Source organism: Vanessa tameamea, chromosome 31 (genome assembly GCF_037043105.1).
Source record: "Vanessa tameamea isolate UH-Manoa-2023 chromosome 31, ilVanTame1 primary haplotype, whole genome shotgun sequence".
NCBI classification, from domain to species: Eukaryota; Metazoa; Arthropoda; class Insecta; order Lepidoptera; family Nymphalidae; genus Vanessa; species Vanessa tameamea.
The window spans coordinates 1520163-1533743 of NC_087339.1; the positions used below are offsets into that span (position 1 = coordinate 1520163).

Here is a 13581-nt window from a genome sequence, read left to right on the forward strand (position 1 = left end):
CTTCTATAATAATCTTATTCTACACGTGGCTAATTCTTTTGTTAGGAAATGTATACTCTTTACAGCAAGGTCCAAGACATTAATAATTATTCAAATGCAAAAAAATTCAGTAAGGTACGTTTGTATGTTAATCGATATTATAAAATTACATCTGAATAATGATAATATCCCTTGCGAACAAAACGATTGTCTTGCGGCAGTTTCGATTAAAAATACGAAAAATTCCATTGTAAATACAGTTGTTAAAATAATATAAAGAAGTCCCGTTGAATTTCTTTCGCCGGTTCTTCTCAGGTCTGAGGTGTTTCTGGTGGTCGACTTTTTTCTTAACTATCAAATATCAATAACATTTTTGACTTTTGACATTTGTAATAAATTGACAGACGTCAGATTAAATTTTAATTTCATTGAAAAAAAAAATTAGCTCTGTAAGTTTATATCTTCTATAAAAGTCAATTAAAATACTAAATAAATTAAAACGGATTTTTGAGGATACGTTTGTACAAATAAAACAATACTAAAATTAGAAAATTATTTCATTTATTAAAATTTCACTCAGTAGAACTCCACCCGCAAATATTGGTATAACATGATTAACACTCGAGGTCGAGCGACGCAGGGTGTCGCAATACATTCATAACTGAAAGAAAAAAAAAGCAGATTTTACTATAATTTATTAATTCCGTATCAGCTTTTGTGATATATAAAGTCGTTGATGGGAGGAAAACGACGTGACGCGCGGTTCTCGACAGTATTTGGACATAAGTTATTCCTTATTACATCAGCTGTCTGCCAGTGAGAGTCCCAAGTCGAAAATCGGTTCAGTCGTTCCAGAGATTGGCCAGAACAAACAGACAGACAAAAATTGTAAATGTTGTTTGGGTATACAGGGTTATTGGTAATTCGACATATTCCCGTTAGGAGGTAATAGGGGTGATTATTTGCGATAATTTTAACCCCCATATGCATGATGCAAAAGTGAACCATTTTTGAGTTATGACGTTTTTTAGATTTTTTCAAAATAAGTCAAAAATGCAACTTCAAAAATTGATTTAAAAAAAACGTATCAATTAAAATCTATTTTTGTCTTCTGATTTATAAAAACGAATAAACACTGGTTATTTGTCAATATTAAAATAATAATTATCGGTCCAAATTTAAAAATGCGAGACGGAAAAAGATATTAATTCAATATTTTTTTTCCACAAAAATGACTTAAAAACAAAAAAAAACGTTATGAAACTTGTCCTGCAGATTATTTTAAAAACATAACCGTTTCATCAGCTCTCCAAAAATGTATAACAACTAGGAACTTATTTCAAAACAACCGAAATAAAATGACCACAAAGGACGCTGGTGGAAATTCGTATTCGACCAAAACTTAAATTCGCTCTTCGAATGTCTCGCAAATAAGCTATGTATTAATGCCTAGCCAATGCAAGATTATTCGCGTGGGTTTCCTCTTCACCGGCTGCCCGATGTATCAGTTTATAATAAGCGAATCCGGGAAACTGGTACTGTTCAGAGACGACAAATTAATGTCGAAAGACTCCCAGTCCATGTTGTTAATTACTGAGGATAAAAATTTATCGATGAACTATTCGAACCATTTCGATAAACACCTTCGCCGCACGACTCTCAGCACAGCACCCACCCCTTTTTGGAGAGCTGATGAAACGGTTATGTTTTTAAAATAATCTGCAAGACAAGTTTCATAACGATTTTTTTTGTTTTTAAGGCATTTTTGTGGAAAAAAAAATCAAAAAATATTGAAATAATATCTTTTTCCGTCTCGCATTTTTAGATTTGGACCGATAATTATTATTTTAATATTGACAAATATCCAGTGTTTATTCGTTTTTATAAATAAGAAGATATTAATTTGATTTTAATTGATACTTTTTTTTTAAATAAATTTTTGAAGTTGCATTTTCGACTTATTTTGAAAAAATCTAAAAAACGTGATAACTCAAAAATGGTTCACTTTTGCATCATGCATATGGGGGTTAAAATTATCGCAAATAATCACCCCTATTACCTCCTAACGGGAATATGTCGAATTACAAATAACCCTGTATGTACTGTGTATACATACATATGCATTTATTAAAAAGTTGATCAAGCGCTGTAACTTGATCGCTTATAGAGAATAGTTTTCTCGCAACTAAAACATCATAAGCGTCTTAAACTTCTTGACGTTTACGCTTTTCATTCGATGTAAACGATTGATAGTAACAGACTGTAGGATTTCAGTCTTTAAATATATATTTTTTTCTATTAGCTGAGTGCTTACTAGACTACTGAATTATTATTTAATCTCAGGCTCAAATTAATTCTAATTTTGGAAAAAAAAATTGTCTCCATGTACAACTACATTGAATGAATGGCAAAGCCACACTAAAGTCAGCTGTACGGACTGCAGTTCAGTTCAGTCAAACATTGAATGTTCGGATTGCGAAATCTATTGCGTAGTACATATGTAGCGATGGCAGCTTCTTTATAAAATAATAATATATACTAGATCCTTCTCAAGAACGCGCTGTTATGTTTTATGTAAACTATACACTAACATGAATTACACTAATTAACGATATATTCGTTAAATGGCGTTGGAAACTAAGATGTTATTTCTCTCCTCTGTAGTTGCTCTGGTTCAAAAACCTTCAAATCGGAACTCAACAATATTGCTGTTCAGAACCAACATAGTTTATGAATTGGTTCTCACCAGACGGATGAGAACCAATCATCCACGAAGCCGTAACACCAAATTTTGTCGTACCACACATTTTTAAACAAATTTCGCAGAGCACCTATGAGAGTTTACCTCTTATCAAATGCATCCTGCATTGGTTATGCTAATACCATAAACGTGAAATTCTAAACCGATCATTGTATAATTTTGCATAGACATTCACAGAAAACGGCCCAGGAGGTACCTATATACGTTTGCCCCGAGCACGGGAGTAGCAATTAATCGTAATTACTAACCTCATTCCATAGCAGATGCATCTAAATTAATATTAACGTAACTGGCCCCCATATTATCCCGGTGGCGAGACGACAAAACGTGGCGTTTCGCGTTTTCCCCATCATCGACATCCGAATCACAGACACCGCACTTCAGTTTACCAAAATCGTAGTAAACGTATTTATTCCTAGACAGCATATTGACATTGTGCTTTAATTCCAAATAAAAACGAAACACGTTCTCAGCTGTCGGCTTATGGTTGAAGTGCTCCGCATATACCAAATGGAAGAGCAGCGATCTTATGGAATTAAAAACGCCTTTGCACGGAACGCAAGTGAACGTCGCGCCTTCGCTATGCAGTACATAATTCCCTTGCATATATATGCTGATAATATCAGCTTTGTTCGCTTTGACTCTCGCTTCGACCATCGAATTCTGGTGCTCGAAGTTCGATAGGATGTGCGTTATTGTTTCTCTAATATCAGCGAATGTTAAGTCGCATAATTCGCATTTAAAGCCATCGTTTACGATTATTTTATTCAAATCCAACAATTTCTTATCGTAGTCAGAATTTAGGGCCGAATTTATCAACTTCGATATCGTCTCGATGTGCAGCGTGCTCTCGAAATGTTCGACAGTCGCCGCGAATGACGGCAGAGCGATGTAACTTGGACAAATAGCGCAAACGTAATAATTGCCGAAGCTTGCGAAATATTCGGCTGGACGGCACTGATTTTTGTACAACAGCGATAATTTGTGCGGTGCCGCGTTGCGCAAATGTTTCTTTTGGCGAATGTGATTGAACAAAACTTGTCTTGGACCGCGTAAGGTCATGTCACAGCAGGAACAGTAATTAGCGATCTTCCCAGACGGCTTTATAAAATTCTCGATCACAACATGGTCGCGATTGTTCAGAGGTTTGCCGACACTGGCCAAAAACTTCGCCCAATCCAAACTTTTGGGGCCCCACTCATCAGGCACCGGGCCGTCTAGATTTTTCGTTTTCATCTTCCGGTACAGCCTATCTGATAGTCGGGATAGATGATTCTCGTCCAATATGTGCAAGATTAATTTTTCATTCGTTTCAAGAACGACCTTGCAAAGAGCGCAATATTCCTGCATTTGATCACGTGCCCTTCCATAATCACATAAAAACTGCTTCGTCATATAGGTGTTGAAGTTCTTAATCTTTTCGATTGTCGGTTCATTTTTAGCGAATTGCGGTATATTTTCGTCTGATTCTAGAATGCAAGCGAGGTTGTGTATGTGCGTCTCACTAAACACATGGTTTAAGACACTGTCATAACGAAATCTTAAAGTATAATATTCGCACGCCATGCAAAAAAAAGCAAGTTTCCCTGTACGATCATCCACTAGAGTCAATAGTTTGTGATTCGTCAATAGCTTAACTATTAAGTTCTCTATAGGTCCGTAGTAACGATATTTCTTAACTTGGTTCTTGAGCGGTCTATCGTTGTTTTGGTCACCATCATCATTGTCGAAATTTTTATTAGCGTCAGCTGCGAAATTCTGATTCACATTATCCTTAATGCTCATAATTATCGGGGCGACAGAGCTCGCTTGAGTTGAAAAATCAATAGACATCATATCTTGGCAGAGCTTATCGTACAGTGTCTGATAGAACTTTATGGCTGCGTCAATGCTTGCTTCGGAGTTATCCGGCAAGTATCTGATCAACGACGTCTCCAGCTTACTAAGGAATGTCTTCTCCAACTTCTCCATCGGCTTCACTAACTGTATAATATGTTCGATGCTTTGTCCGGGGTTATCACCGCACTCCATAGCGGAGAGACGCCTTGACATTTTTGGCAAAATAATTGGTTCAGCCACATCAATGCTCTCCCTTTTCAACTTGGGTAGATGGACATCAAGATTGAAGTGTTTCTGAAGCGATTCCAGTAACGGTTCGTCATCATTTAACTCGATTTCGACCTGACAGTCCGTGCATATATGGCTTTGTTTTGCTGTCTCCGCGATCGAGAATTCAGTTTTAAGTATGTCTGGCACATCGCTGACAGGCAAGCTGTTGAAACGCTGCCTTTGCAAGCTGCTCTTCTTCTCCGTCGTAAATATATACTCAACTTCAACACCCTCACGTTTCTTGAGAAATATCTTACGGTGAGTCTCGTCCAAGTTTTTCAGATAACGCAAAACAACGGCACTCTGTTGAGTGACGGGATCATTGATGACCTTGTGGAAGTGTTTGGCCAATCGTTTCACGTCGTCAAGCTTCCGGAATGAAAGAACGGTGAGTTCGGACACGCCTTTGCATAAAACATCCAAACTGTCATTTGATTCGGACATGTTGGATTTATATAATCAGCGCACCTCGCGGTAAATATTTACAAAATAAAATATATCTGTAAAACTGATTCATAGACCAATCTCGGTTTTCGCCGAGAATAATGTCGCACGCGAATAATTTACTTCGACGTGATGTGGTGCCCGTACGATTGTTTTGGAAATTTGTGCTTTATTTTTGATTTTGAAGTCCAAGAGAGGTTGTTTCGAATTTTTATTTGTTTGAACTGGTTTGATCTGAAGACTATCACCGCATTTCAAGATCTGTAATGTAAATAAAAATAATTTTAATATATAAAATTTACTTCTACGAGATGAAACGGGCCATTCAATAGATAGACTACAAAAAAGGGCTATAAATTTATTACATTACCACACATATGATGATGATACACTATGAATATGCTTTAAAACAATTTGGAATAAACGTTTTCTTTAAGGGTAGTTAATTTATTATTATTGAAACTATCTAAGACTGACCTAACGGAAGAGGTCAATTATGCCGTAACATTACTGATGCCATTCCATACTCTATTTTTTTTATGGCCTTGGTTGGCGGACGAGCACATGGACCACCTGATGGTAAGTGGTCACCACCGCCCATAGACAGAGGCGCTGTAAGAAATATTAACCATTCCTTACATCACCTATGCGCCACCAACCTTGGGAACTAAGATCTTATCTCCCTTGTGTCTGTGATTACACTGGCTCACTCACCCTTCTAACCGGAACACAACAATACAGAGTACTGTTATTTGGCGGTAGAATATCTGATGAGTGGGTGGTACCTACCCAGACGGGCTCGCACAAAGCCCTACCACCAAGTAAATTCCAACCATAAGAGTAGAAAAGCCAAATAAACAACATTTGACAGTAAATTGACGCGATATCATTGGTCAAGAGCTTGATTAATCTATGATATTCACTATTGATTTACGAAAAAATGCCGTTCTGAACGTCGACGAAACTGTTATCGGAATATTGTAAGTTTAATTTAATAATAATAATAGTTGGAAAATTAAAGTGGATATAACTAGTTAAGTGTAATAGTGTTGTATTATAAATAGCTCAGTAGTGCACAATATAGCTGAGTTATTAGCAAATCATGAAATACGTAAATCTAAAGTTTGTTTATCTTTATTCCTACTTAGATTGGAAAAGGCTATATCCTTCAATTTTATTGACTTGCTCAACCTCTAAGGTGAGCTGTACTGCATTTATTTATTCTGCTACTTGATGGTAAATAAAAGCCCTTAGATATTGATCCTATAAGAATTACCAATTCTTGGATTTGCGCAAGCCCGTCTGGATAAGTACCAACCCCTCAACATATATCCTACCCCCCCAACCAGCAATACTTAGGATCTTTGTTCTGGTTTTAAGGATTAATTATAGGCAAGAAGGTGCATGGTGCATGATCTATATAAGGAATCCTCAAAACTTCTTACAGTGCCTTTGGGCAGTGGTGCCCACGGGCCACCAAGGGGCCCATTCGTCCACCTATGGATTAAAAAAACAATCCTTACATCGCCATTGTACCACCAACCTGAAACTAGATATGACCAATCACATATGTACCCTTCAGTATTGCTGCGTTTAGGAGGTCTTTTAAAGAGGTGATATATATCCAGAGGGGCTTGCATACAACCAAGAATTAGTAATTCTTACAGGATTCATATCTAAGGGCTGCGGTGACCATTACTAGGTAGGTAGTACCTACTAGAGTTGAAATATTGACGATGCAATAATTGATTGTATCAGAATTTCCAACAATTTAATCACATAAATATTATATCAACAAACGCTAACTCAGCACTTTGTATCATCCATATATCCATATAATCTTTTAATCAATAAGTAATACATCTAATTAAACAATGTTTTCTTATCAAGACATTCATGTAAATATTTATAAAGTACAATATTTATTTATGATATTATATTAGTAGGACTGATCCCAAGCTAAACAAGCATTGACTTATTAAAATTTAAATCACATTCCATGTCATAATATTATTAATATAATACTCCTTAGTTTTCCTATCTTGTTCTTGGGGGGTTGAGGAAAAGATTGTTAGAAAACCAACATGTGTCAGGTGATAATCAACCATGTGTGTATGCACCAGTTGCATGATGAAAGAAGCTCCAAACGTTGTCAAATGGAGATGTTAGACGAGCAGTGGAACATTACTGGCTTTAATATAATATATGTTTGTTTCTGTCTATACTAATATTTTAAAGTTATTTTTTATTTTTTTGTTTTAGTGGGTACTCTCCGGAAAGAATCTCAAAATGATCTTATTTAAAAAGAAATATATATCTCTGTTAGGTAGTTACATTACTCCTGAGTACTAGAGGGTATTCATTATATTAATATCAAATAATTTTCTATATTAATAAAATACACCCATGCTAAGGCAGCTACTTAACAAAATTATTGGATTTTAACTAATTTTCCTTTACGAAGCTCACATATATAAATCAATCTTAAGTAGTTTCCTTCCAATAATATTTACTCCAAAATGAAAATAACAATGTTTTACTTGTTATAACACATAAATCTTTCAAATTTAACATTGTCGATGTTATATATTTAAAAATTAACATTACACGTAGCTAGTTAAGTCAACAATAATCGTAAAATATCGTTTAGCCTACTTAACAGGAAAACGCAAATAAATGGAACTCATAACATTTTCCGTTTCTAAACACTACATAAAAAATATTAACTAACATTTTATACTATTAAACGGAAACTAAATACGTTTTTGAGTTGAATTACGATAAAATAATTATTTACATTCAAAATAACCAGTAGCGACGAACATACAAAAAGTTAGGTTATAATGATTGTGCAAATAATTCGTATTTAAGTTTTATGCTTATATGTTCTAGATAAAGATAACTATTGGGATATATATAATAATTACCTGTAAATCTTGAATTTGTGCATGGCAGCGAATACCGCCTATAAAATCAGTACGGGCATTTGGTGACAGTCTTGTGGTGACATGATACCATGATAGATATTAGATATAGAGAATAGGAACCACTGTACGCTATAGACAACTTCTACAGACTACATATATCGTATAAACTCAGATAATAAACATAAATGGATAAAAATAATTTCATAGGAGATTAGACATTTACGAAAGCTTTTTTCCAATTAAAAAAAAATTATTTTGTATTTTATATATGAGTATGAATTATTTTGAAGTAATATAACTAATATTTTTATCATCCATAACTAATATTAAAAACATGAGTAAACAAGTCGAAATTAAATAAAATAACATTTGTATTTCTCAAATGAAGCTTGAAGAGCTAATATTTATTCAGTTTGAGGTATATTACCTTTATTTCACTAGTTCACTCTATTAATAAATTTGATACAATATAATAATTTAAAAAAATTATTTGCATGTTTTGGCTCTATTTTTAAGGTAGATAATTATAATAGTAGTAACTTTTATGTTCAATCAACAATCTTATTAATACAATGGAATAAAAAGGATGAAAATATTTTTTTGTATAATTATAAATGTTTTTTTTTTTATACTTAGTCTATAATATAAATCGGCAGTCGTATACCTGTTTATTCTGTGTTAACTGATGGATTTAAAAAAAATAAATATTTTTCCGATTGTCAACGAGAACTGTCAATTGAGATTAATAAAAATATATTTGATGTTTAAATATTTATAAAAAAAAGAAGAATAGCAACGAAATAAGCAAGAATTCCACGATAATAACAAAGCTTAATTATTAACAGGAAATCATTATGAACGTAAACAAACAGAGATAATCAGCTTAAATAAATATGGATGAATGTATAGATTTGGATAACGATAACATTTGCGGTGTTTGTTACGCTGAATTTCTTGATATCGACGATTTGAAACTGCATATAATTCAATATCACTTGAATGAAACCAGCAAATATAGATTTTGTGATTTTTGTTCCCGAATTTTCAGTGATATCGAAGCTTATTCATTACACCTAAGAAATGCTCATTTAAGTACGTTCAAGACTTGCAAATATTGCACTAGAGTGTTTAATGATGCCCAAAGTGTATCTCGACACGAGAAAAAACATAAAAGTTCATTTTACTATCCGAAAATCGCATGTTCGAATTGTATAAAAGTGTTTAAAAACAAAAAAGATCTGGAATACCATGAGTATGAAAAACATCGTGATATTGATGACGGTTTGATGTTGCAGCACTGCTTTCCGGAGCTGTCATCATTAATCAACATAAATATACGTAAATTTTTCAAAGGTTTGCATGAAAACTATTTATATAGATGTGTCGTTTGTGAATTATCGACACCAAATGTTACCGAGTATATAGATCATCTTTTGAAAAACGAATGCAAATCCTTATCGTGTAATACATGCTGTAATGTGTATGCGTGGAAGTCTAGACTGGAACATCACTGTAAGACTCACAAAAAGAGGGAAACAGATATTAATAATGGAAAAAAGCAATGCCCGAAATGTGATAAATATTTTCATTTTATAAAACTAAAATCACACTTAAAAGAATGTTCTAGTATGAAGTGCACCCCGTGCGATGTATCATTTGATTCTGTGGAGAAGTTCGCTTATCATGTCACAACGCACTCCCACCACTCGCCTGTACAGTTTGAGAATTGTAAATACTGTCGTAGACCGTTCATTGGGTTGAATGCGCTCAAAAAACATATAGAGAGATCTCATAAACACAACTTGCACCTTTATAAATATAATTGTATATATTGCAACATTGTTTTTAAGCATCCAAAATTGTTGTTTGGTCATTTTTTCACAAAACACAGAGATATTAATCCCTATACATGCAAAATATGTAATACAGATTACAGGATTCGTAAGAATTTTACACTTCACATAAAATTGGATCATAAAAGTGTCGGTTTCGTCGAGTTTAATAGCAATTACCACGTGTTTTTTACTGATAAAAAGTCTGAAAAACCATTTCAACCGAGAAATCTGGATATCGCTGAATCGACGAACAAAGAAAGCGATAATGAAATGTTTACAGATAATGAGAGTGATTTTAAAACAACGCTGAATGAGAATAAAAATGAAAGTGAAAAATTCGGAGACACTGAAAAAAAAACAAATGATAATATCAATGCTATTGAACAAGTCTCGAGTAAAGTAGAGTCTAAAGCTAATGAAAGAGATTCTGATTTGGAAAGAGAGAAGTTAGAAGTAACTGAAGAACCGAAAAATAAAACAACATCCGTTGTGAATGAAAACACAAATGAACGCTGTGAATTATCAGAGAATAAACCAGAAGATGAAGCTATATATACAAATTCAAATAATAAATATAACAAGCCCAGTGTCAAACTAGTAAATGTTAATTCAGATTTCATGACAGTCACAGAAACCGAAGCAGACCAAACGGAAACCGAAGTGAAACGAAAAGCACGTGTACAGAAACGTAAAACGAAATCTCAGCCGATACGATCTAGAAAGATACAGAAAACTAAAACATGCGATGATTCTGATTCGTCAGACGATTCCGATGTGCCCTTATCGAAAATTGTAAACAAAAATCCTACACGTTCGAGAAAACGGAAAATAAAACGAAGGAAAACATCGAAAGAGACCATACAATACAGTCGTAAGAAGATGAAGTTCATTTGTTTCAAATGTGATCGCAATTGTTACACATATCAAAACTACCATCGCCACATGAGTTTGCACATGAAGAAAGGTCACAAGACATGTGTCAAATGCTTTGAAAAGTTCAAAACTAAAGACGAACTCAATGATCATATGAAAACTGAACATTCGAGCTCTAAACTAACAGAAACACTCAAGAAATTGTTAGATAAACGCAAGAGTGACAGAGAAATGACGACAGCTAAACATCAAACAGCTGATACTATAATTTCAAGAACAATACAGAGAGTACCCTTCGAAGTAAATGACACCCAAGCAACTATAACTAGGGTCGAAAGTGATAAAATATCGGTTAAAAAATTCCTAGAGACTTTCAAACCAGATGCAAACGATCCCACCGCTAAAAAGATTTCAATATCAAACAGTCTTTCCATACGTTCGGTTGAAAAAGGTGAAACGAAATCCTTTATAAAAATGACAAAGTTTAACTCAGAGCCCACGGTAATAGCAGATCGTCCGCAGTTGAAAATGCCTGTTAAGTTCAGAGAGGAGGAAAAGCAAGAACATAAAGTAACTATAAAATTAGTTTATTGTGACTATGTTACTCCAACATTGAACCTTGAAAACGAAGTCGGTAACACGGATTTCAACAAGTCAGTCGATCGATCTTATTTCGAAGAGTCCTACGATAGTGAGGTCCGGAATAAATCAGAATTAATACCAGAGGTTGGTCGCGAAGTTCTCTTAGAAGATAAAGACCCAACTAAAGTTCATAATTTGAAAAAGACAATTGTGCTTAAAGATCTTTTGTCATATAATAACGTGAGGATAGGACACTTGGCGCCCAAGGCTCCTTTCTATAAAATCGTTAAGATTGACGAAGTCTTACACGAGAGACAGGCAACAGTCGAACCGCCAAAACAGACGAATATAACTTTGCCGAATGGTACAAAGTTAGTCAGCGTAAATCCTCTGGCTCACCTCTTAGGTAACAAGAGCGTTGCAGATATTCCAAAATCGAACCCGTATAAAAATAAGTCCTACAGTTACAAGCCGAAAATGCAGGATTTTGGACAAGCAATAGTTAAAGCAATGAAGGTTTTGGATAAAACACCCGCAAAGAGAAAATCTACAAAGAAAATTGATCCAGTCAACTGAATTTGCACTGATCATTATATTGATAAACTACATTATAAAAAAGGGATTCCCCGTTATGCTAAGCTACTCGCTACATGGGTCTTTGTGGCATAAGCCTACGTGGATCTGAATATTTTTCATTTAAATGTGTGATTTTGTTATAACTTCCAAATTGAAATATCTATCTATAGTTTATTCCAAACACAAGAGGAAAAAACTCAAATAAAGAAAATTTTACACCGAATTGATGCGATATCATTGGTCGAGCTTGAATAATCTTTGGTATTCATTATGGGTTTGCGAAAAAATGCCGTTTTGAATGTCAACGAAAATTATCGGAAATTTGGAAGTAAAATTGAAGTGGATATAAGTAGTTACGAATACTGTTGCATTATAAATAAAGATATATTAATCAAAACGTGTTAGTCGTTTGCAATATAGCTGAGCTATTAGCAAGTCTTCTATCTTCCATCCATCTTCGACTGATATAGACTATAAATAAATTGTACTGCCTCTTCGCATAAAGGGTAGAACTGCTTAGTGGATTGTGGTTACAGATATCGAGGTTCTGTCTCCAGTTCAGGCCAATGAAATATAAGATTTTCTGTACAGAAATTATTGTTAGATACTCGAAATCCGAAATTGGGCTGTGTTGACACTACCCCGCGTAAAATTTTTTGGTCTTCGATCTGATCTCCGATCATGTTCAATTGCTATGCTTGCTGAAACGAGAGTCTGTGAGCCAGTGAGAGTGGACCTGTGTCTGCATACACATGTTGTGTTAAATTATTTACAGCGTTATTATGAGTGAGTGACGTCATTCACTTAAGAGTAAAGGCAGAAAAATACCAATAAGATTACATTTTGACACGGAGTGGCGCTTGTAAAGATCTATATTCTTTGTTTAGAATATCAGCCTTAACCTTAATCGTTCAGGAAGACATAATAATCGAGTTTCAAATAAGATTTCAAAGAAGAATTTGAATCAATGTTTTATAAAAACATATATTAAAAGAAAATTATTGTCTGTGTCCAGTGCAGTGTGTAATAAAATAAATTTTATCGAGTATTAAAAATAATTGATTTTTAAATATTGCGTTAATTATGTTAAATTAATCTTAAGTTGGTAAATAAATATTTATATAGCAAACTCATATTTTATTTAGTTTTAAAATCAAAATATTATACTTTTTTATCGACTCGCAAACGGGTCTCGTCATGATAAGTCACCGTTGCAGGAAATATTAATCATTCCTCATATCACCAGTTCACCAACAAAGGGACCTAAGATGTTGTGTTACTTGTGCCTGTAGTTATACTGGCTCACTCACCGTTCAATCCGAAACACAAAAATAACAAACAAAACATATGATGAGGGGGTGGTACCAGAAGGGCTTCAATAGATCTACCGTCGAGTAAATTAATTTTTATATGGAAATTTGTTAAGCACTCGATTTATTATTGAACTCGGTCTTAATATATGATATATTACACAAACTGCTTAGCACAAAAAAAA

At 34.2% G+C, this 13581-nt stretch overlaps 2 protein-coding genes across 2 annotated transcripts; one reads left to right on the top strand and one right to left on the bottom strand.

Moving 5' to 3' along the window:
- Positions 1-518: 518 nt before the first annotated feature.
- LOC113401456 (uncharacterized) lies at positions 519-8356 on the bottom strand. Its single transcript, XM_064220040.1, has 3 exons — positions 8221-8356; positions 2989-5554; positions 519-640 (listed from the first exon to the last, which is right to left on the bottom strand). Exon 2 carries the CDS (start codon positions 5291-5293, stop codon positions 2990-2992), a length of 2304 nt encoding a protein of 767 aa, XP_064076110.1. The 5' UTR covers positions 5294-5554; positions 8221-8356; the 3' UTR covers positions 519-640; position 2989.
- A 607-nt stretch (positions 8357-8963) lies between these two features.
- LOC113403272 (zinc finger protein 107-like) lies at positions 8964-12318 on the top strand. Its single transcript, XM_026643752.2, has one exon. It carries the CDS (start codon positions 9114-9116, stop codon positions 12084-12086), a length of 2973 nt encoding a protein of 990 aa, XP_026499537.2. The 5' UTR covers positions 8964-9113; the 3' UTR covers positions 12087-12318.
- Positions 12319-13581: the final 1263 nt, after the last annotated feature.

What these genes read in the sequence shown, in the direction of transcription:
- LOC113403272 (XM_026643752.2), top strand. Translation starts at nt 9,114, where the DNA reads ATGGATGAATGTATAGATTTGGATAACGATAACATTTGCGGTGTTTGT.
- LOC113401456 (XM_064220040.1), bottom strand. Translation starts at nt 5,293, where the DNA reads ATGTCCGAATCAAATGACAGTTTGGATGTTTTATGCAAAGGCGTGTCC.